At 32.2% G+C, this 26245-nt stretch overlaps 1 protein-coding gene across 1 annotated transcript in view; it reads left to right on the forward strand.

Moving 5' to 3' along the window:
• Positions 1-25162, forward strand: part of LOC142320431 (dnaJ homolog l(2)tid, mitochondrial-like) — a 106410-nt gene extending 81248 nt beyond the window's left edge. The window contains exon 8 of the mRNA XM_075358184.1: positions 24442-25162. Within this exon, the coding sequence (XP_075214299.1) occupies positions 24442-24596 (155 nt within the window). The 3' untranslated portion in view covers positions 24597-25162. The remainder of the gene's footprint in view (positions 1-24441) is intronic.
• Positions 25163-26245: the final 1083 nt, after the last annotated feature.

Consider the following 26245-nt stretch of genomic DNA (forward strand, 5'->3'; position numbering starts at 1 on the left):
AAAGAATGGATATCTTTGAAGTTATATTGTTAAAGGAAGATGTTGAAAATTAGATGGCTTGATAAAATTTGAAATGGAAAATTTAAGATAAATAGGAGAAAAAATTTTTAATAGAATCCGTTGAAAAAGACAAACTAGGTTTGCAGGCTGTCTATTAAAAAAAAGACATACAGGTTTAGTTTGGTGAAGGAAGTGTAGAAGGTAAACAAATGAGACAGACAAAAATTGAATTTATAAAACGGATAATGAAATATTGAACAGATAATTAAGGTGTAATAAATAAATATGTAGTAGTTAAAAAATTGTTGTAGAAAAGAAGGAAAGGATAGTATGAAACTAGTTAACCCAGGTGATCCTGATGGGGAATCTTGCTCTTTAAGATTTTGGGGGTTGGCATTCCCACAGCCCCAGTCTCTGCAGCTTCGTAGTGGGTCTCAAGTAATGTCCTTTGGGCATCAGGGTGAACCCAGTTATATGCAGTCCTAGCTCCAGAAAGAGACACTCTGCTGGAGTGGTCTGTTAAATCACCGGTACTCTTGGGAACAAAATTTCAGTCCCAAATAATAATTTTTTGGTGTTGTTGGTCCATTTGAAAAAAACAATGAACTGGGGAGTTTGAAAAAACTTCAACCAACATTGTCAGCCGAAGATGTGTCAGGAGACATGAAACAGAAATGAAAGAGGTAGTGCTAAATTTTCTAGTGTATGGTTTCTTAGAGTCAAATATAATAAAGAAGGTAAATCCTTCTCTAAGATTTCTCTATTCCTAATAAAAAAATGTAGTGGAATGGCTTGCACCTTTCCTTAATCTATTAAAAAGCTTAGGACTGGCGCTCTGATGATTGAGGTAATTCATGATAAACAAGAGTCAGAAGCTCCTAGCCCTTAGGAATGTAAGGAATGGAAGGACAGGTAGTAGAGCCCCACAGTACACTAAATTCCAACAAGGGAATAAATGATCTTTTACTGTGATTTTGCTGGTATCAGAAGAGCTATCACAGCAGTCAGTCACTTCTGTGCAGAGGATAATAAGGAAGGGGAATGGTGTTGATGTACCAACATCACTTATTCTAACCTTTTCTACTCCAACTGTCCATGAGCGAATAAAAATTTACTACTTTTCTGTTCATGTGCAACCATATAAACCAAACCCAAGACGCTGCTTTCATTATCAGAGATTTGGTTACAACAAAATTGTTTGCACTGAGGTAGAAAAGTTTATTAATTGTAAAGGTCCACATTAGGCAAGGCTTCAAGAATGCCTCTTTTATAAGGAAGAAAAGGCGACTATACTAAGTTATGTACTTAGCAGAAAGTGTCCTTTCCTGTGGCTCATAGGGAATACAGAAAATAACTCAACATGAGGAATTTTTTACTGCCCTGTGTTAGTTTTGTTTCTGCTCAAGCTGTTTCTAACAATATGGAAAAACAGAACGAATGCACATTGTGCAAAGAACTGATCATTGTTCCAGGCTTTGTCACACAAGGTGAGTTCCTCATTTCTTATATTGCAGCGTTGAGAACTGTCAAAAAGATGGATAGATTTAGTAGAAAGACTAACAGTTGTTTACAAAAAACCATTCCAGTCAGTACACCATCAAATAAAATTCCTGCTGCACTAACAACGCAGTAAACTATTAAGATCTGAATAAAGGGATCTACAGAAAAATCTTAGCCTGGTACAGTGTCTCTGGGCTCTCAGGCTTTCACGTCCCTATCATCATCTCAAGACCTCCTCGAGAATGTGGAGACCGATGAAGTGCATGATGAAGCAAAGCACTTATGTTGATAGCATTTCTTGAACAACTTCATCATCGGATGTTTGAAGCAAAGTTTGAGCCGTGTGTGGAACAGGACAGTCAGTGCAGTCGATTGGACTAAAAAGCAACGGCTTCCTCGTCACCGTGTCAATTGATGTTTGAACGCATTTGGAAACTTGCTTAGGTCAGATTCAGTTGTCATACTGTCCTGAGTTTAGGTGGTATAAGTTGCAGGTATGAAATACCCTGTTTGTAATTGGAGACTCGCAAAATAAATTAAACATACCTTTTTCTTTTGATGAATAAAGGTATGCTTTGAATACTTCCAATGACACTTCCCCAAAATGATAATATCAGGCTAAACATGTTATCACACCTTTCTGATTCAGTATTATGACATCTTTTGTATATCTATAATAGAATATTTTATTATCAGTTTTTCCAGATTCTTGGTCAGAAGCATTGGTGATTCCTTTTTTGAAACCTGATAAAAATAAATCAAGCCCCTCGTTACCGTCCTATCTCCTTGACCAATACCATGTGCAAGGTAATGGAACGAATGTTAAATCGTCGTCTAGTTTGGTACCTTGAGAAGAACATTCTAATTATCCCACTGAACAATGGAGTTTCCGCCAACGTAGATCGTCTATCAATGATGTAGTTTCTCTTGAATCTGTCATTCAAAATACCTTCCTACATTGTCAATGCCTTGTTGCTGTATTTTTTTATATGCAAAAGGTGTATGACATGCTTGGAGGAGAGGAATCCTAAATAAACTGATCAATGATCAATAGGATATATAAGGGAATCTTGTATTTGTCAGGATTTCCTCAGTTTTTGGTCCTTTTGAGTTCAAGTTGGAATGACAGTATCCAAACACTTTACACTAGAAAACAGAATGCTTAAAAGGAACATGTTGACTTTTAACTGTTTTTACATGGTGAACCAGTTGAAGCAAGCATGTGGGTTAATTTTTCAGTATTGTGGTTTGACCAACAACTAACGTAGATAACACATTTAAAGAAGTTGAAGGTAATAAAATGATTAAAAATGCTAGACATGCTGAGAGTTCTATCTAATACGCTTTGGGGAGCTGATTGAGTATGCATGTTGCACTTCTACCGAGCTCTGGTCCATTCCCACTTAGACTATGGCTGTGTGGCCGATTCGTCCACATGGGCTAGCACTCTAAAAATGCCCAATGATTCCATTCATTTATCTGTCTTGGCAGCAGGTGTGTTCCGCTCAAGCCCCATGGTAAGTCTAGTGGACAGTGGTTAGCTATCTATTCGGAATAGACAAAACCAAATAATATGCTACTATGTAGATTGCATAAAGTGCAACCAAATCATCCTACCTTTGATGCAATATTTTTCAACCAGCTAGTTAATTGATATGAGGAACAACCAAGATCTACTGCTTCACTAGCTGTTACAGCTCATCTGCTTTTCTTATCTGTAGATATACAGTTACCTCCTGTTACTTAGCGTACTCCCACTTGATGGCCTTCCCTCATGGATTATTGCTTTAGTTTCAGTCAATATCAAAAAAAGTAATACAAATCCAATTAAAGATAATTCTTTCTTGTAAGAACAAGAAAGATTTTTTACTATTGTAAATAACGTGAATCCTGATGCTATAGTTCATATAGATGGCTCTACACACAATAATTCTGTTTGTTGTGCTTTTGTGGTTGCCAATAGAACACACTGGCGATGCCGGGAAGGCATCGCCAGTGTTTTCATTGCATAGCTGTATGCAATTAACATAGCCTTAAATATATTTAGCCCAACATTCAGGCACATACTTGTCTGCTACAGATTTCATTAGTGCCTTGCAGGCGATTAGTGACATGTGTTCTAAATACCATGTTGTCTGTTATCTCTGAAATGATAACAACTATAACACAACTGTACGCTTCTGATGGATCCCTAGTCATATTGGAATTTCAGGCAACGAATGCATTGATCGTGCAGCAAAAGAGACCTGTTTTGAATAAAATAATGCCACCAATCTCATTGTTTTGAACAATTTGTTTAATTTTTGTTTTATCTGTTTCCTGAAGAGGGTTCATGATGAGTAAGTAGCAAAGTGAATGGAATGCTACCATCAACAGTAAACTATCCAGTTTAGAACACTGTGTCACTCCTTATTGCAGGAGGAAGCTCCTTATGCAGGAATGATTGTCAACAGGTTATTATTTGCTGTTTATGAATTAGGGCACACTAAAATTACTTATATGGGCACCTCTTGAATCAAACCAGTGCACCCATCTTGTGTTCGCTGCGACTGCCAAGATGTGTCCACCACATCTTTGTGGACTGTGGCTAAATTAGAGGCTAATACCCAATTATCTTAGGCAACAACGTATTGATGTTGTCTAAGGTACTATGATTTTTTAAGGCTGAGCCTCGGGATTCAAACATTTGATTAAAACTATGTTTTTTTTTAATGTTTGTAATTTTATTGTTTTATGTTAATTTTTAATATTGCTTTTATTTTGGTGTTATTTCACACTTACCATATGCTTAGGCAGTTCACATCCTTTTAATTTTTAAGATAAATTAAAATTTTTAAATTTTAATCAATTACTGTAGTAACTTTGTGTCCGAGCACTGAACAACAACTCATTGTGCACTTAGGGGAAAAAAAGGAAAATAAAAAACCAACAGATTGTTTAAAAATAAAAAAAATCTTTTTGTAGATTATAAATCTTTTGAATTACTGATATTTATATATAGAAAAATTTAGACTCAACCCAGTGGTAATTTTTTTTATAATGCATGTATTAAATGAATGTTTAGTCAAATTAAATATATCTGTAATATTTATACTTTTGATGAAGACACAGTCTGCTGAATTTTGATCAGAATTAGCTGGTAATATATATTGTGTAATTGTGCACTATAAAAAATGATGTTATTTACTATTTACTTGATAAATTTAATACACAGTATTGATCTAATTATTAAGGTAGTAAGCAGTATTGCTTTACATTTCTTATTTTAATTTAAATTTATTGAAAAAAGGTACTTATGTGAGGGTGCTTCATGAAGAAACAGAAATAATTTCAGGTTACGTTGTACTAGCGAAAATAAAGAAAAAAATCTAATATAGAATTATGTCCAGAAGTGCTTTGTTTTCAAGTCCTAACTGGCTAAAAGTTTGCCCTGATTTCCACTCAAACTGTAAGATGATTCTCTACTGAAATCCTTAGTATACAAAATATGGAACAGAGTTTGTGGTTGTATATAGTTTTTTGCCTCAAAAATAAAAAAAGTTTTAGAACTGTGTCTGTAACAGTTTCTGAGGAAATTATAATAAATGGGTCTAAAAACCAATATTTTGGTAAGGTATAAATTTATTTTGTTAAATAGCCAATGAACAAATATAATTTTAAAACAGAATATATAGAGAATTCAGTTATGAAATAATTGACATAAGTTAACTGAAAATAATTCTAAGTGAAATTTGTCATTTATTTAAAACGAAACACACCAAGTACAGTTTTGTGAATTCAAATTAATATGGACTGCAGGACCCTTGTATTAAACAAAACTTGGATTGTTGGAATCGTAAAATAAAATCATTAAGCTATCAATATATTGTAAAAGTGAGGTTTTATTAACATAGTAGTAAAATTTATTTTTAATAAGTTTTGAGATGTACTAAAGTATATAAAATTATTAAAGCACCTTTATTTTTTTCTTTTCTTTTTTTAATAGTTTCTTTTGTGCAAGGTGACTCCATCTTTTAAGAATTAAAATTTAACTTAAGGCTACTGCTCTACGTTCTGTGGTGTGTTTTCCAAAATATGAGGCCATTCAAATGGTTCATTTTTTGTTTTTCCTTCACCTCTTTTCTTCCTCCTCACTACTAGCATTTCTTGTTGCCTGGTTCCATCATGTGACCAATAATATAAAAAAATAATAGAAACATTAATCAAAAGAATGAAAATTAATATATATATAAATTTATTTTTTTAATTCTATTAGTATATAAACCACAGTACAAAATATTGAAATAGACATATCTTACCTTAATTTGACACTGTCTGATGGTTTATCAAATTGAAATTTTGTTTGTATTTATATACGAGGCGCAGTTCAAAAGTAAGGGCCAATCGGTAGCAAAATGAGAACAGTTGAAAAAATGATTATTAATCATTTCAAATATTTAGATATTTATTTTTCTACGTAATCATAATTTAATCCCATATATGTTTGATATCGTGAAACAAGCTTTTTCAAACGCACTGCATAAAATTCCTCCTACTAAGATTGTACCCACTTTTGCACTGAAATTTTCAGCACTTCATTTTTGGATGCTGATTATAAAATGGTTAAGTGGACTGTACAATAAAATGACACAATTTGATTGTAACTAAAAATTATGACACCTTTATTGTATTAGATTGACAGTGATCGTAATTGAATACCAGTACACTAAAAGAAAAACTTGTGATAAAACATAACTGACCGATATCATGTCCACTTCATGAACCCAACTGAGTGAGCAACACCATATGACAAAAGAAAGTGGGAGAATTCCTCCCCACTACATAACACAGACATGCATCACATGTCTGCACATACAGAAAAATATCCAACATGCCCCTCCCACCTTGAAGGAACACCTTCAAAAAAAAAAATGAATTACATAAGTGTCAATAATACAGGAGAGTGCATATACGTTTTAAATATATAAAATTAAAAAAAAAAAACAAAGGAAGATATGACATAATACAAGAATATAATTATGTAACAATGAATGTATTATTTTGGTAATGGACATATTTTTGAAATTAATTTTTTAATGTTCTGGTCGAAGTTTTAAGTATCACCACATGCACTTTTCCATAGTTTCCAGGATGTATATTGATGACACAAGCCATTTTCCATTAGAGTGGAGGGACGGAGGTTGTCCTCTTTGATGATGACCAAATTGTCTTGCAGATCTGGAGTAGAGTTTTCCATGTTGATTGTTGCTGAAGATTGTTAGGTATTCATTGGACCAACGAGACCAGAAGTGCTGCATTTGTTGCTGAATTTTTTGCCGGTGATTAACCGGGAAAAGGAAAGGGTTGCAAATTTGGTTCTGGAAAACTGGTAAAGATATCATCTATTAGGAAATGTGCTGGTGTTAGAGGAAGAAGATCAGAAGGGTCGTCGATATTGGAATTAAGGATTAGGAATTTACACATGCCTCAATTTGAGTCAGTAGAGGTAAACTAACTATTGTCAGACTGTTAGTACTGATTACAGTTTTCATGTGACTCTTAAAACGTTTGACTGATGATGATGAATGCAGTGTCTAAAAGCTTTCTTAATGACAAAAAATGTTCTCTTATCATTTTTAGAGAGGTTGAATAGTGCAGTTAGATGTTTATTAATTAAGAACCTTTTATTGCCATATCTGGCCTGTAAAAGTTTTCAAACAACCCCATAATTTTTTATTGAACTTTCTAAAGATGATAAAATTTTAGCTTCTTCACCCTTTAAAGAACCATTGGAGGTAATGAAATTTATGAATTTCTGACATATCTTTAGAATGAAAGAATGACATAAACATATCATGAAATGACACCCATTCATCATAATTTCTGCTGAATGTGGGTAGTTTTATGTGTGGAAGTTTAACTGACACAGATTGAGTTTTTTTGGTTTGATTTCACTGCTAAGTGGGGTATCATATGATTAAAGATGGTCTTGTGCTGCTGACATTAATGAGAAAAAGTTTTTAACACATAAAAAGAGCCTTCCTTAAACTCATGACGCCATTACCTTTCTTTTCCTTCATTCATTGCGGTAAGCCCATATGTTTCACACAATTTATGGTCAATTTCAACAGCATTATATTCTCTTGCATTTAAAAATCTGCAAGGGCCATTCAATAATTAAGCATACAAACATTTTTAGTGTAGGAAATGCTTAAAGCAGGCAATTGAAACTTTTGTTAGTTGGCAGCCTTGCAAAGAGTGTTAGTCAGCTCTTTGATTAATATTTACATTAACAGAACCTTTAAAGTCTTAGTTATGATGGCCTGTCTGCTCGAAGAAAGTTCTTTGAAGAACAGCCTTCTGTGATCCGATTTTTACTTTTGGAAAGTGTAAAACCGTCTGAAATATTCTCTCAGATGAACAAACAATACGGCAGCAGCTGCATGAACCGTGCGAGTTTTTATGGATGGGTGGAAAATTTTAAAAGTGGTCCAAAAGCGTGATTGATGAGCACTGCTGTGGTTGTCCAGTAACAGTGTCAACCTCGGCTTTAGATTCTTGCATTGATTCACGTATCCAAGACCGATAACTTACAGTTGAACAAATTGCTGAAAAATGTTGGTTAAGTGTTGGCACATCTTGATCCCCTAGGGGAAGATACCCTCCAACCACCCGCTCTGCACCTAGCCCTGATGGGTTTTACCAGATGGGTTTTCATCTTATAAACCTCGGCATGTAACATCTTAGGATGCCACCGATGCGAACATTCCCATTGGTTTAACAATTACTAAAAATAACAAAACACATCTCTAGTCTCAAGCAAGACTGAAAACTAATAGTCGTCAAAGGAACTGAATCACCTACCCACAGGTGTTGGCCCAACTCATTCCATTTTTCAAAACAAACTGAACTACCATAAAACTTGTGCGAGGTATGTTCCCAGAGAGCTTACCGTTCATCACAAAGCTGAGAGATGACATATTTTTGGACTGGATTTTAACCTGTGATGAATCTTGGATATATCATTTTGAGCCGGAGTCTAAGCATCAAAGCATCACCTGTCTGTAAGAAATTCCAAACACAACACGGCTGGTAAGGTCACATTAACCATATTTAGGAGTGCCTATGGTCTGATTTTCTGTGATTATTTGGAGGAGCAACGCGCTACCACAGCCTGTACTACTCAGCCATGATTGAAGAGGAAATGTCCAGGATGACAGAGGAAAGACGTGCTTCTTCTAGATAATGCTCTATCTCATATGACACAACTGATACTGAAAACTATTAGCAAAGTGGGTTGGAAGTTTCTACCTCATCCTCCTTATAGCCCTGACCTTGTCTTTTAGGATTTTTTTTGTTTGGTCTGATGAAAGAACCTTTGCGTGGTATCAGTTCAACAACAACGAAGAGATAAAGAAAAAATACAAAACTGGCTGCAAGATCAAGATAAGAATTCTTCATCGAAGGGATAAGACTCATAGAAGGATGGGACAAGTCCAGAGAAGTTGGTGGGGATTATGTGGAAAAGTAGACAAAAAAATTATATTTATGTAATAAATCATTTTTGCTATTTGCCTGCAAACCATTATTTTGTCATTTACAGATATTTGTCTGTTTAATTATTGAATGACCCTTGTAATGATTGATCCAACAGTTATATATCCAACAGACCATTTAAAGCTACTTTGTATGCGCAAACCAATCAGTGTTGTCAGTTGCTATTTATAACTCATTGGCCCTTACTTTTGAACGTAATATTTTCGTGATATACTTAATTTTATGTCATCTTTATTAATTTTTAATATCTAAATTTGTGTTGATATCAGAAATAGAATGTTTATTGTGTATATGATGGTCTACCGTATTAGATAAACATAATTTATTTTATTTTTTTCATTTCTATAATGTTCAAGAAATCTAGTTTTAAAGGATCTATTTGTTTTTCCTATATTCCATCACAGTCGTTATACTTTAATTATAAATTTCCAATAATCATTTACTTAATTTTTTTTATAATATTTTAGGTTTGTACTCTGGTTTAAATTTATTTATTGTAAGTTTTAATAATGTTTGCGATGTTATTGGTGTCTAAATATTGCAGGATCTTGCAAAAGTACTTTCTTCATAAAATGAATGCAAGTTATATCTTATCTCAAAATTCTGTACTAGGTGGTGTTATATTAATAGTATTTAAAATATAATTTAACATAACAGAGAAATAATATGAATCTTAAATTAACTTCAATAAATATATAAATATATATTATTTTTTATATCATTAGTTCTAGTGTGTGTGTTTGGGGGGGGGGAGTACGAAGTTGCAAAATTTAAAAACTGCACATGCAGTTTTAAAATTTTGCAACTTATTTAAAAACTAACTCTGATCTACAAATGAAGCTGCATTGGTAACATCTAATTTTATGATGGTTTACACTACAGTTTTTAATCTTATTTTCATCCTTAAATGTAGTAATTTTTTACTAATTATTTTTTATTATCAAATAATGGTTTAGCCATTTCAAAACCCTGCTCTTCATCTGAAGATTATATCACTTTCATTGGTATCATTTTCCAATTTTGAATTAATCTAACATTATTAGTTTTTTGTATTCCTGTTCAGTTTTTCCCTTTTTTACATTTTTAAATTTTCAATATTGTATTATGATATGCAGTCCAGTTCTTCATATCCATCTGTACAAGTTCCATGGGCTTCAGTTTCAAGTGGTAGAGAAGAAGTCTTCATAACCTGCTATTTGCACCATCATTTTAGAGTTTGGATATGGAGTATTTTGCATCTGGCTTTAACTTTTATAAAATAAACTTAAAGAACTTTAAAAATAATTAAAAATGTATATAAAATTTAAATACCTATATTAACTGTAATTATTCTAAGCTGCCAAAAAAAGAGAAAAAAACACCATTATTAATTATACTGAAATATATTTGCTAACACAAGCTTGAGAATTATTTATGTATGAGGTGATTAATAACCGCAGTGTAGCTTAACCAGAGAAAGGAATAAATTTATTGTTATAAAAATGTTAATTTTCATGTTACATAATAATAGTTTGAGCTTAGTCATTTTAGTATTTTTGTTACACAAACTATTAGCAGAAAATGTAAATTAACCTTATTTCATGAGAAATTGATTTGTGCTGAGCAGTTAGTTTGCCTTATGCAGTTATAAGTTAGCTGCTTGCTTCATGTACATAGCAAGCATTAATGTAAAAAAAAATTATATCAAATGTTGCTCATTCAATAGACTATAGTCTGTACAGTACATGCTAGACTGGGTATTTAAGCTGATAGTGTACATTTTAAAATATGACTCTCAGGAATTGCAAGATCCGGATATACAATATTGTATTATATCATCACCACGTTCGCTTGTATTAATGTTTTTGTTTGTTTTTGAAGTTTTGATATACCTCACAAGAAATCCTGGTGTAGGTCAGGTAACATTTAAGACCAGTTAATTGATCCACCATTTCTAATTAATTAATTCAGCTCTTTATTATTTATTTCTAACCTCTTAAAGATGTGTGGGTGTTCAATCATATTGAAAAATTATTTGGTATCTTGTAGGTAGACGAATATTTCAGAGAAAAAAATGGTTAAGTTATTTTGTAAGAAATTTATTTTCCATTTCTTTCTATAAGGGATTTATAAATATGAACACTTCAAATAATTTTTTTCGTCAGTAGTACTACACTGTGCATTAACATGAAACCTGGTTTCAAACTAAGTTCAGCTCTACCAGGTGGCTTTTCAGAACTCCATTGATGATTAGTTTGTGAATTTTTAACTTCATTTATTGAAGAAGCTGCCGATGGCTGAAATGCCATTGATATTCATCCTTCCAATTTTTCCTGACTTTCTGAAGGATTATCTGCACGTTGAACATCATTATTCTCAGAAAAACCAACTCATTCTAGTTTCATTTGCACTTCTGATGCTTTACGAAATGCATCATAGTCTAAGAAAGTGTGCAAATAGTATACAACTATAAATCAATTTTCTACTTTCTTTGGGAAACAGTGCAATATCTCTCTTACCTGTAGTAGAGGAAGATGAATGTTATTATATTTTATCTTTTCTAAAGTAAGTTTCCCACTATCTAATTTTTGTTTATTCACTATTTTATGGACATTATTCAAATTTTGGTTTCAAATAAATTATTTTATGATTTTCAAAAAAATGTTGCTCACAAGTGATTTTTGTATCATCTGAATTTGGAAAAATGTGCCATATATAAGTTAAATTACAATTATTTTCGTAAGAATAAATTTTGAAGTGGCCATAAATCATTGAACCCATTTGTCTACAAAATTTCAGATATTAGGCCAGTGTATACAAAGTTTTCTGGTATGGTAATTTGTTGTGTTGGCTATCAAGTTAATTCGATGCAAGGAATCATTGCATACCTATTAACTCCTTTTTTTTAACTTTTAATCAGAAATTGATGATTTTATGATGTAAGTTTTTTTTTTTTAAGTACATACCATTTTGATATATGTTTGCTGCAATGCAGCTGTTGCCTTTATATGCATTAGCACTGTAGTTATTCAACTACATCTATTGGCTTGCTACAGATGCCATAACTTGATTGTTGGTCTTTTTAGTTTCCTAAAATGCCTATGATTATAGACAATGCCACTGATTGTGAAATACATTTGTGATTTGTTTCTTAAATCAAAGAGGTATGAAAGCATCCAAAATTCATTGACAGATTAGTGAAGTATATGGGGATAATGCTGTGTTTGATGGAATGGGGAAAAATGGGTTAGGGCATTTAAAGAAGGCTGTACATACACAATATGGCACAGAGGGGGTGACAGTGCTTTGAATTTTCTCATAAAATACAAAAATGAAAACTATCTGTTTTTAAGCCAAATTGCTACTGGCGACGAGACATGGGTTCTAACATTACACAAGAATCAAAATTGAGTCCATGAAATGGAGACACTCAACATCTCCCTTTTTTTTTTCTAATCAGTCTTTTGACTGGTTTGATGCAGCTATCCAAGATTCCCTATCTAGTGCTAGTCGTTTCATTTCAGTGTACCCTCTACATCCTACATCCCTAACAATTTGTTTTACATATTCCAAACGTGGCCTGCCTACACAATTTTTTCCTTCTACCTGTCCTTCCAATATTAAGGCGACTATTCCAGGATGCCTTAGTATGTGGCCTATAAGTCTGTCTCTTCTTTTAACTATATTTTTCCAAACGCTTCTTTCTTCATCTATTTGCCGCAATACCTCTTCATTTGTCACTTTATCCACCCGTCTGATTTTTAACATTCTCCTATAGCACCGCATTTCAAAAGCTTCTAATCTTTTCTTCTCAGATACTCCGATCGTCCAAGTTTCACTTCCATATAAAGCGACACTCCAAACATACACTTTCAAAAATCTTTTCCTGACATTTAAATTAACTTTTGATGTAAACAAATTATATTTCTTACTGAAGGCTCGTTTAGCTTGTGCTATTTGGCATTTTATATCGCTCCTGCTTCGTCCATCTTTAGTAATTCTACTTCCCAAATAACAAAATTCTTCTACCTCCATAATCTTTTCTCCTCCTATTTTCACATTCAGCGGTCCATCTTTGTTATTTCTACTACATTTCATTACTTTTGTTTTGTTCTTGTTTATTTTCACGCGATAGTTCTTGCATAGGACTTCATCTATGCCGTTCATTGTTTCTTCTAAATCCTTTTTACTCTCGGCTAGAATTACTATATCATCGGCAAATCGTAGCATCTTTATCTTTTCACCTTGTACTGTTGCTCCGAATTTAAATTGTTCTTTAACATCATTAACTGCTAGTTCCATGTAAAGATTAAAAAGTAACGGTGACAAAGAACGTCCTTGTCGGACTCCCTTTCTTATTACAGCTTCTTTCTTATGTTCTTCAATTGTTACTGTTGCTGTTTGGTTCCTGTACATGTTAGCAATTGTTCTTCTATCTCTGTATTTGAACCCTAATTTTTTTAAAATGCTGAACATTTTATTCCAGTGTAAGTTATCTATAAACGCCAAGTATGTCGGTTTGTTTTTCTTTAATCTTCCTTCTACTATTAATCTGAGGCCTAAAATTGCTTCCCTTGTCCCTATACTTTTCCTGAAACCAAATCGGTCTTCTCCTAACACTTCTTCCACTCTCCTCTCAATTCTTCTGTATAGAATTCTAGTTTAAACTTCTTTAACTTAATTCTCTCAACATCTCCCAAGAAAGTGAAATTCAAGCAAACAATGTCAGCCCTGAAAATCATGTGCACTGTGTTTTGTGATAGACAAGGGCCATTGGTTGTTGATTTTTTGCCTTGGGATGAAGTGATAAATAATGAGTCATATTTTGAGACTGATTAAACTGAGTCATGCAATCCAAAACAGAAGGAACGAAATGGAAAGATGGCGGGAGATTTTATTAACTTGGCCATAAATCATTGAACCCATTTGTCTACAAAATTTCAGATATTAGGCCAGTGTATACAAAGTTTTCTGGTATGGTAATTTGTTGTGTTGGCTATCAAGTTAATTCGATGCAAGGAATCATTGCATACCTATTAACTCCTTTTTTTTAACTTTTAATCAGAAATTGATGATTTTATGATGTAAGTTTTTTTTTTTAAGTACATACCATTTTGATATATGTTTGCTGCAATGCAGCTGTTGCCTTTATATGCATTAGCACTGTAGTTATTCAACTACATCTATTGGCTTGCTACAGATGCCATAACTTGATTGTTGGTCTTTTTAGTTTCCTAAAATGCCTATGATTATAGACAATGCCACTGATTGTGAAATACATTTGTGATTTGTTTCTTAAATCAAAGAGGTATGAAAGCATCCAAAATTCATTGACAGATTAGTGAAGTATATGGGGATAATGCTGTGTTTGATGGAATGGGGAAAAATGGGTTAGGGCATTTAAAGAAGGCTGTACATACACAATATGGCACAGAGGGGGTGACAGTGCTTTGAATTTTCTCATAAAATACAAAAATGAAAACTATCTGTTTTTAAGCCAAATTGCTACTGGCGACGAGACATGGGTTCTAACATTACACAAGAATCAAAATTGAGTCCATGAAATGGAGACACTCAACATCTCCCTTTTTTTTTTCTAATCAGTCTTTTGACTGGTTTGATGCAGCTATCCAAGATTCCCTATCTAGTGCTAGTCGTTTCATTTCAGTGTACCCTCTACATCCTACATCCCTAACAATTTGTTTTACATATTCCAAACGTGGCCTGCCTACACAATTTTTTCCTTCTACCTGTCCTTCCAATATTAAGGCGACTATTCCAGGATGCCTTAGTATGTGGCCTATAAGTCTGTCTCTTCTTTTAACTATATTTTTCCAAACGCTTCTTTCTTCATCTATTTGCCGCAATACCTCTTCATTTGTCACTTTATCCACCCGTCTGATTTTTAACATTCTCCTATAGCACCGCATTTCAAAAGCTTCTAATCTTTTCTTCTCAGATACTCCGATCGTCCAAGTTTCACTTCCATATAAAGCGACACTCCAAACATACACTTTCAAAAATCTTTTCCTGACATTTAAATTAACTTTTGATGTAAACAAATTATATTTCTTACTGAAGGCTCGTTTAGCTTGTGCTATTTGGCATTTTATATCGCTCCTGCTTCGTCCATCTTTAGTAATTCTACTTCCCAAATAACAAAATTCTTCTACCTCCATAATCTTTTCTCCTCCTATTTTCACATTCAGCGGTCCATCTTTGTTATTTCTACTACATTTCATTACTTTTGTTTTGTTCTTGTTTATTTTCACGCGATAGTTCTTGCATAGGACTTCATCTATGCCGTTCATTGTTTCTTCTAAATCCTTTTTACTCTCGGCTAGAATTACTATATCATCGGCAAATCGTAGCATCTTTATCTTTTCACCTTGTACTGTTGCTCCGAATTTAAATTGTTCTTTAACATCATTAACTGCTAGTTCCATGTAAAGATTAAAAAGTAACGGTGACAAAGAACGTCCTTGTCGGACTCCCTTTCTTATTACAGCTTCTTTCTTATGTTCTTCAATTGTTACTGTTGCTGTTTGGTTCCTGTACATGTTAGCAATTGTTCTTCTATCTCTGTATTTGAACCCTAATTTTTTTAAAATGCTGAACATTTTATTCCAGTGTAAGTTATCTATAAACGCCAAGTATGTCGGTTTGTTTTTCTTTAATCTTCCTTCTACTATTAATCTGAGGCCTAAAATTGCTTCCCTTGTCCCTATACTTTTCCTGAAACCAAATCGGTCTTCTCCTAACACTTCTTCCACTCTCCTCTCAATTCTTCTGTATAGAATTCTAGTTTAAACTTCTTTAACTTAATTCTCTCAACATCTCCCAAGAAAGTGAAATTCAAGCAAACAATGTCAGCCCTGAAAATCATGTGCACTGTGTTTTGTGATAGACAAGGGCCATTGGTTGTTGATTTTTTGCCTTGGGATGAAGTGATAAATAATGAGTCATATTTTGAGACTGATTAAACTGAGTCATGCAATCCAAAACAGAAGGAACGAAATGGAAAGATGGCGGGAGATTTTATTAACTTGGCCATAAATCATTGAACCCATTTGTCTACAAAATTTCAGATATTAGGCCAGTGTATACAAAGTTTTCTGGTATGGTAATTTGTTGTGTTGGCTATCAAGTTAATTCGATGCAAGGAATCATTGCATACCTATTAACTCCTTTTTTTTAACTTTTAATCAGAAATTGATGATTTTATGATGTAAGTTTTTTTTTTTAAGTACATACCATTTTGATATATGTTTGCTGCAATGCAGCTGTTGCCTTTATATGCATTAGCACTGTAGTTATTCAACTACATCTATTGGCTTGCTACAGATGCCATAACTTGATTGTTGGTCTTTTTAGTTTCCTAAAATGCCTATGATTATAGACAATGCCACTGATTGTGAAATACATTTGTGATTTGTTTCTTAAATCAAAGAGGTATGAAAGCATCCAAAATTCATTGACAGATTAGTGAAGTATATGGGGATAATGCTGTGTTTGATGGAATGGGGAAAAATGGGTTAGGGCATTTAAAGAAGGCTGTACATACACAATATGGCACAGAGGGGGTGACAGTGCTTTGAATTTTCTCATAAAATACAAAAATGAAAACTATCTGTTTTTAAGCCAAATTGCTACTGGCGACGAGACATGGGTTCTAACATTACACAAGAATCAAAATTGAGTCCATGAAATGGAGACACTCAACATCTCCCTTTTTTTTTTCTAATCAGTCTTTTGACTGGTTTGATGCAGCTATCCAAGATTCCCTATCTAGTGCTAGTCGTTTCATTTCAGTGTACCCTCTACATCCTACATCCCTAACAATTTGTTTTACATATTCCAAACGTGGCCTGCCTACACAATTTTTTCCTTCTACCTGTCCTTCCAATATTAAGGCGACTATTCCAGGATGCCTTAGTATGTGGCCTATAAGTCTGTCTCTTCTTTTAACTATATTTTTCCAAACGCTTCTTTCTTCATCTATTTGCCGCAATACCTCTTCATTTGTCACTTTATCCACCCGTCTGATTTTTAACATTCTCCTATAGCACCGCATTTCAAAAGCTTCTAATCTTTTCTTCTCAGATACTCCGATCGTCCAAGTTTCACTTCCATATAAAGCGACACTCCAAACATACACTTTCAAAAATCTTTTCCTGACATTTAAATTAACTTTTGATGTAAACAAATTATATTTCTTACTGAAGGCTCGTTTAGCTTGTGCTATTTGGCATTTTATATCGCTCCTGCTTCGTCCATCTTTAGTAATTCTACTTCCCAAATAACAAAATTCTTCTACCTCCATAATCTTTTCTCCTCCTATTTTCACATTCAGCGGTCCATCTTTGTTATTTCTACTACATTTCATTACTTTTGTTTTGTTCTTGTTTATTTTCACGCGATAGTTCTTGCATAGGACTTCATCTATGCCGTTCATTGTTTCTTCTAAATCCTTTTTACTCTCGGCTAGAATTACTATATCATCGGCAAATCGTAGCATCTTTATCTTTTCACCTTGTACTGTTGCTCCGAATTTAAATTGTTCTTTAACATCATTAACTGCTAGTTCCATGTAAAGATTAAAAAGTAACGGTGACAAAGAACGTCCTTGTCGGACTCCCTTTCTTATTACAGCTTCTTTCTTATGTTCTTCAATTGTTACTGTTGCTGTTTGGTTCCTGTACATGTTAGCAATTGTTCTTCTATCTCTGTATTTGAACCCTAATTTTTTTAAAATGCTGAACATTTTATTCCAGTGTAAGTTATCTATAAACGCCAAGTATGTCGGTTTGTTTTTCTTTAATCTTCCTTCTACTATTAATCTGAGGCCTAAAATTGCTTCCCTTGTCCCTATACTTTTCCTGAAACCAAATCGGTCTTCTCCTAACACTTCTTCCACTCTCCTCTCAATTCTTCTGTATAGAATTCTAGTTTAAACTTCTTTAACTTAATTCTCTCAACATCTCCCAAGAAAGTGAAATTCAAGCAAACAATGTCAGCCCTGAAAATCATGTGCACTGTGTTTTGTGATAGACAAGGGCCATTGGTTGTTGATTTTTTGCCTTGGGATGAAGTGATAAATAATGAGTCATATTTTGAGACTGATTAAACTGAGTCATGCAATCCAAAACAGAAGGAACGAAATGGAAAGATGGCGGGAGATTTTATTAACTTGGCCATAAATCATTGAACCCATTTGTCTACAAAATTTCAGATATTAGGCCAGTGTATACAAAGTTTTCTGGTATGGTAATTTGTTGTGTTGGCTATCAAGTTAATTCGATGCAAGGAATCATTGCATACCTATTAACTCCTTTTTTTTAACTTTTAATCAGAAATTGATGATTTTATGATGTAAGTTTTTTTTTTTTAAGTACATACCATTTTGATATATGTTTGCTGCAATGCAGCTGTTGCCTTTACATGCATTAGCACTGTAGTTATTCAACTACATCTATTGGCTTGCTACAGATGCCATAACTTGATTGTTGGTCTTTTTAGTTTCCTAAAATGCCTATAATTATAGACAATGCCACTATTGTGAAATACATTTGTGATTTGTTTCTTAAATCAAAGAGGTATGAAAGCATCAAAAATTCATTGACAGATTAGTTAGTGAAGTATATGGGGATAATGCTGTGTTTGATGGAATGGGGAAAAATGGGTTAGGGCATTTAAAGAAGGCTGTACATACACAATATGGCACAGAGGGGGTGACAGTGCTTTGAATTTTCTCATAAAATACAAAAATGAAAACTAGGTGCATATAAGCTTTGTTCTCCCTGCGTGATTCCACTTCATTCCCTTGAAGTCCTTTCAGTGCTAGCATCTTCCGGCCTAACAGGAATATGCCTTTCGGGGCCCTAGTGTTTGGAGGAAGCAATCCGTTCCTCTCTCCAAAGGGAGGTCACATGTACGGATCGGTACAAAATTGTAAGTTTTGGAAAGGATGTTGGGTGATTGGTGAGGTGAAGTTACAGGACTTTCTTCCCTCTGGCTGTCATGCTGCTACATCTCAGCTGAGCTCGGTCAGCCGAACTCCAGCCCGTGTCGGTGGGCCTCTTATCATTCTTTGTTCTTTTCTTCTTAAGCCTGCCTTTCCATAAACCAGCTGTAAATAAATTACAGACCATAAACCTTGTATTGTCCTGTGGCCCTGAAATGGGCATCATGGGCAGGCCACTTCTCTCTTCTGGCTGACGACTGCTGGGCTTTTCTACCTCATTCGTTGCTCTCATTTGTCTTCTTGAGGTGAAAAAAGAAGTTTGGATCTTAGAGTATTATTTACATCATGTTCACGAGTGTTGGGGAGTGGCAGTCGCCTTTTGTTAACACTTTCGTGAAATTAGAAGCTGAAATGAAGACTGTTCTTTGAAAAATCTTTAATTTTAAAATCATCCAGACATATGTTTATCCTGGAAGGGTTTGGGGGGATTGCGAGGCTGCCATCAATGTTCTAATCACATGAAATAGACACAAATAGAAAAAGCACATCCTCAAGTTGGAGGAGGGATTTGTAATCCCCCCTCTCGCACATAGCTTCAAATCAAATTGATTTCCCACCATACAGTACTAAGCCAGTGACTACCACTTGTTCCTGCATTTAAAGCAGCACCTTGGTGGTCTGTGCCTTGGTAACGGTGACAGCAACATCAAGAACAACAGCCATTCAGCGATGGTTAACTTTTCAGGCAGCAGATTTCTATGAAGCTGGATTGCAGAAGCTAATCACACTATATTATAAGTGCCTAAATCTAGGTCGGGATTATGTAGAATTGTAGGTTAAGATCCAGGCTTTCAGGTTAAATTGAAGGATAAATTCTTTCAATAAAATTTGCTTGTTTATTGTATCAAAGCGGTTCTTGTAAAAAAACATACTTCATTTCTATTACCTCAACAAATTAATAGTACATGCAAAAATGGAAAAATCTGATTAGTTCAAAATTATAGGTTAATTTATGTGTGGAAGATCATTCTGCCTACTGAAATTTTCATTGCTGTATGATTTAACCGACATAAATTTCTTCAAATGTCTACTATACCCTCACTTTTCATCAGAACTTTTTCTTATAAAAAAATTAGCTTGTTAAGGTTATGATAAAGAACATTTCAATGGAATATGTTGATTTTCAGGGGAAAAAATTATATCAGAACCATGACCATTGTTTTATAATTTCCTTGCGTTTATAATTTTTTTTTTTGTAGAATTTATTTTACATTGATGTCTTCAGACAGCCATATTACAGAATGATTTGTTTTTTCTATTTTTAGTGTTAAAAGAATTCTAATTGGATCAAGATAGTTTGAAATACCATTTCATCTTATATTATTTTATCAAAATTTAATTTATAGGTAATTTTAAAAAAACATACTATAAACATGTAAAGACTTAGAGATTTATAAAAGACTGAAATATATATATATATATATAATAAATAAAATATACAACATATATGTATATATTATTATATTGTATGTTTATGTATTGTATTGTGTGTGTGTGTGTGTGTGTGTGTGTGTGTGTGTGTGTGTGTGTGTGTGTGTGTGTGTGTGTGTGTGTGTGTGTGTGTGTGTGTGTGTGTGTGTGTGTGTGTGTGTGCACGCGCACATACATATACTAATTAAGTATGTGTATGTGTATACACACACACATGCATGATAAAATATTGTTAAATTCTTGTATGACAATTGTTAAATTCTTGTATGACAATTGTTAAATTCTTGTATGACAATTGTTAAATTCTTGTATGACAATTGTTAAACACTGTATTGACACACTGTTGAAACCAATTTATACAAAACGTTTGTGCTTTTCTAAATAAAATTGATTTATACTTATTTAACGTATTTACCAGTGAAGACAAGCAGCAGCACATTTAAACATCATTGTACTTATACATATGACTGTATTGGCTTATCCAAGATACAACTTAAAACCCCTACATAATCTTCCCTAATAAGAGGGAAGGTTTATAGTTTTCCAGTATGTGAGCAGTGCCAAAGAGAGTGAAAAATTTGTCTCTACCAAACTTATAAAAAATACTGGAATTGACTTTTAGCTTTTATTTCTAGGTTTTCTGTGAAAAAAAAAATAAGTAGAAATTCCAGGAGATTTTTTTTTACTTTAATTATTTTTAGATCTTTTTATAAGATTTATATTTAGTTTTAATTAATTTTTTGTACTGCAAATTATTGTTTGGCAATTAAAATGTCCGTCTAATTAGTAGTAGATTTTCATTTTTTTTTTTTGTAAAACTGTTCTTGAATGATTCTCTTTCTTTCTTTCTAATAAATATTAGTCCATCTGTAATGTAAATTTCAGATGACTAATTCCCAATTTCTATGAGTGCGATAAGATCCAGCTCGCTTATTAAATAAAATTTTTTAATCTGACATGTAATAGCTTTTCTTTGAAGATAGCTCTAATTTTGTTTACGGTTGATAAATTTTTCCATACAGCTGTATTTTGGCAATATGTATCTAATTTATAAAATATATGACTATTTAATTCATCCTTGTAAATGTGGGTTTAATGGTGATAATATATTTTCTGATCGTTTCATTTTTGTAAGGAACTTGTTATTATGTAAAATTATTTTTCTGGTATATCTGTTTTGTTAGTAATGATTGGGTTACTGCTTTGCAGTGATGTAAAAAAAAAAATTAATTTAATAATAATATTACAGAAGTTTTGAGGTGTTACTGGAAATCTAATAATGATACAGAGCTAAGGTGGGATTTTTTCTTCTTTGTTCTAGGAAGTAAAATTCTAAATGAACAACCAATGGCAGGCTCGGAAGCTGACAATGAACAGGAAACAGGTTTTTTGACAAAGATAAAGAAAGCTATTTTCGGATGAATAGCTTCAATTTATTTCATTAAAAGAATTGTGAGTTTTTTTTAATTATAGATAATATGTTTATCTACATATTATGATGTAAGATACTGAAATAATTTTAAATTAAAATGAACAAAATTGTTTAATCAGAAATATTCTGACAACAGCCTGCTGTTGTTTGTTCATCTTTTCTTTGTGACCTCAGTTTATGTGTTGTAAATCTTGTTGTATAGAGTTTGGTCAAAAAATGTTATATACAGTTATGTCCTTCGTTATTAACCCTTTGGAAGCCATCGATTATAAACTGTTATCCTTTGTATAATTCTCTATTAACACTGTCAGTTGTATTTGAATATGGTAATCGCAGTAGACTGGTATCTATTTATCTCCCTCCATTTCTTCTAGTTTTGTCTTAAAATAATTAAAAAATTTAACTTCAATATAAAACAAAACTTTTCTAATATGTAAAATGTAAGAATAAATATAATAATAGAACTGGTAGAGTTTAGCGCATATGTCAACAATCTTCTTTTTCTTCACCTGATTGTCTCCTTTATTTGACTGAGAAAAGTTTTGAATGTTAATTGTTTTGCTCTCTCCAAGGAAAAAGAATTTGAAGGGTTCAGTATTCTGAAAAGTAATGAAGTTTCATCGGTTTAAATAATACTACATAGAACTCGGCTAAATTGTACTAGTTAATTTTTTATTTAAAGTCTGTTTTTCCATGAGAATCAGCAATGAACATTTTATAACTGTAAACTTTTAAAATTACAAACTAAACCAAATTTTTAATGAATACATTATTTTTAATATTTTACTTCAACATTTCAAAAACTTATAGTTTTAAATAAGATTGTATTAAATAATTACTGTTTTATTTATTATTAACTGTTTTTCTTGGAATTGTCAAGTGATTAGTATGTAACGCCTGTTTGAAACAGACTTCTTTGATTTCGTGCAGTAATTTTGTTGTGATTGTCTGTGTTATAGATTATAAGAATAGTTTAATCATTTTATACAAATTGTAACAATTTCCTTTGCATATTAGGAAATAGTTCTGTATTTAATGATTTTACAAACTTAATTTAGTGTAATTGTTTACCTACAGGATAAATATTGATATATTTGTGGAGTTTTATGTTTTTCTAAATTGTAGAAGCACAAGCTTCTAGTTTATGTGATGAATTTAATCATGTTAAAATTTTTCAAAATATTTAGCAAGATTGGTTTTTAATCAAATTATTTTATTGGTTTTAGATTAAAAAAAATAAAAATATGAGGATGATTAAACACTACATAATTTCTGATAACCTGAAAAATAAAACAATAAAATCACTGGTAATAAATCTTATTCGTTATGTTCTTCAGTACATCAAGAAGCATATGGCTGTCTTAAAAAAAAAGTATAATCTCGTTATGCCATCCATTCTGTTAAATGTTTGTAAAGCAGCAGTTGATGAACCTGGCTCATTTCTTAAATTAATTATGATACAATCGAGACTATTGATGATTACATTGTGTTTACAGCATTGATGTTATAAGTGACATTGCTGTTAGAAATTTGGATTGACCCTACCAAAACAAAAAAATAATAACTACAATATCTTTTAACCACAAAGGAATTTCACATATAGAATTTATGAAAACTGAAACTAGTTTAAAATGAGTAGATGAGAATATGTGTGTTTATGAAACATATTAAGTGCTGAAGAAATTTTGGAAACCAACCCAGAACCAATAACATGGGATATTCATGAACGATGCGTTCAGTTTTACAACACATTATCTGCTCTGGATGCTGTGACTGTCAACTCTTTACTCTGGTGAATACTTGGAAGCCAGCATATAAGTGAAGTTAATTGGTGGTGTGAAAAGTACCTGAAAATGACAAAGATATGGAGAAATAAATGGTTCATGTAGGTAACTTGTGTGTATAGTTTACCGTGAAGTAGATCAATTCACTGATTAACCGTGCATTTGTTATATGCATTATAAAGAAAATTATTTTTTAACATGCTTCTGATATTTTTCATTCTATTTGTTTTCCAAAATAAAGATTTTTATTTTTAAATAACAGTTCATTTAAATTAAAATAAGTTTAAAATAAATAAACTTAACACATTAACATAAATTTGAACCATTAAATTTATTAATATTTAGAGTAGATAAATGAAATCTAAGTTAGTAGTGGTAGCCTCAAAGTTTTTGTGGTCCTTGAAGTTCGGACTTTTGACAACCAAAATAACTTGCATATGAAAAGATTGAAAAAATGTTTGTTTACATGTTGATTTTTTTTTTAATACAAAAAAACCTATTGTAAATAATTTCCCCTCCAATTTTTGTGCAATTTTTTATGCAAAAATAAATTACATTTTTCTTCTTAAGTGTTGTTGAATATTATACCTTTCAAAGGCCATCATCTCATTTAGTTTCCTATGTGTACCAGAAACATTAGCCGGTCAATTGGCTGTGGTACTTGTTATTTCATATTTTAATATTAATGTATGTATTTTATATGCAATTTTTATATTAAAAATGCAACATGTCAGTTTTGTTATGCATTTTTTCAGGTAGCAAGGTTTGTGTGGAGGAACCACAAGATTTACTAAACAGCGTAAGATCGGCACTGTGCACTGGCATTACTAACAGTGAAGTTATTGGGAAAAAAGTTGCAGACGATTTAGAAGAACAACCTTCTGATACTAAACGAGGACAAATGTCTTAAAATCATAATTTTATGATGTTTGCCTTTTTTGTCTTTACTTTTTGTTATCTTTTGTTGGCATCTTCCTCCTTGTAACCATATAGTAGAGATATCTTGTTAATATTTAAAATTAGGTATGCAAATCTGTATTCTGAAAATGTCTTGTAGTACAGTGTATATTTTTATTTATCCTTTTGTTTATTATTGTATTCAGCTAATAAAGTTATTTTTAAATTATCAAATGACTTGTTTAGTGAAATGGAAAAAAAGATTTATCTGAAAATATTGGATTATTAACTAATAAGTTTTTTAGTATCACTAGCATACTATCGCTAAGTATATAATTTCATTTAATATTATAAATGAAATGAATAGTTTAAGATGTTTTTATTACTCATGATTTTGGAAAAATTTGCCTATTATTGATGTAAAGTTATACTTTATATATTATTTTTTGTTGTAGATGATCTGTAAAATTTTACTGCTACATCGTAGCATTTAATGTTACTGTAAGATACGGTTATTTGTTTGGTTGCAGTTGATGTAATCTATTATAAGTAATTAAATATTGAATTTGTTACAGATAAGTCTCACATGTTTTGTTTATTCTTATCCTTTACTGCCATATGTATATCTTTTTTTAAATTACTCAGTCTGAAAGGAAATTCAAGTTGGGAAAATTGAGAAAGTTTTGATATCAAATATGCAGATTCTAATTGAGGAGCTTTTGTAGAAAACAATACCTTTTTTTATATTGGGTAGTTTTTTTTTTATTATTAATAGTCACAAAAATAAGGAATTTATTTTACAAGTCTTTGTAACGGTACAACTTTAAACTATTTTTTACTGAAATGTCCATTTTTACAGAAGTCCATTTTCTGCAGTGTAGGAAATCAAGAAAAACATTCAGATTACAATATTAAAAAAAAAAAATGATCATCATATCTATTATTAAAAGATCTCTAACCTGTCCTAAAGTTTATAATATACAAGAAAAAGAAGTAAAAAAACTTTAAAAAAAAATTACAGAAACTGTTAAAACCTAACAAAATGAAACACAGTAGTATTGTAAAAGAATCTTCAAAAGAAAGTTAGAAAATTTATTCTTAGAAATGAATACTTTATTTACATAAATCTTGATAAAAATCATGATTTTTTTCATCCGTGTAATCCAGCATTGATAGATATTTTCATTAATAATTTTATTTTATGTATTTAATGCCGGAAGTTTATCTTAACTGGCAATATGTCTATAACTTTTTTTTTTTTAATACAGATTGTATTGTCCAGTCTTCTAATTCATTGAATACCTTGTTAAACTTTTAGGAAGTTGCCCTTTAGAAACATGTATCCACAATATTTTGGTGATTTGAAATTTTAAATTTATATGAGAATCAGCAACAACTCCAAAAAAGTCTTCTTTTTTTCTTTAAAAAGGTGAATTTATTTTAGTTGATCTCACAACTTCTTGTACTTCATTGGATATCACACTTAGTTTCCTTTTCTCTATGAGACCAAAGTCTCTATCACATGATAACTGATCAGACGTGAGAAAATTTATGTCGATGCTTTTAAAGTACCCTTTAGTTACTAAATAGATAACAGCCATCACTAGCATTCAATTCTTTATTTTGCCTGACACAGCTGTCACTCTGCCTCAAGCTTTTTCT

This window comes from Lycorma delicatula, chromosome 2, assembly GCF_047948215.1.
Source record: "Lycorma delicatula isolate Av1 chromosome 2, ASM4794821v1, whole genome shotgun sequence".
NCBI lineage: Eukaryota > Metazoa > Arthropoda > Insecta > Hemiptera > Fulgoridae > Lycorma > Lycorma delicatula.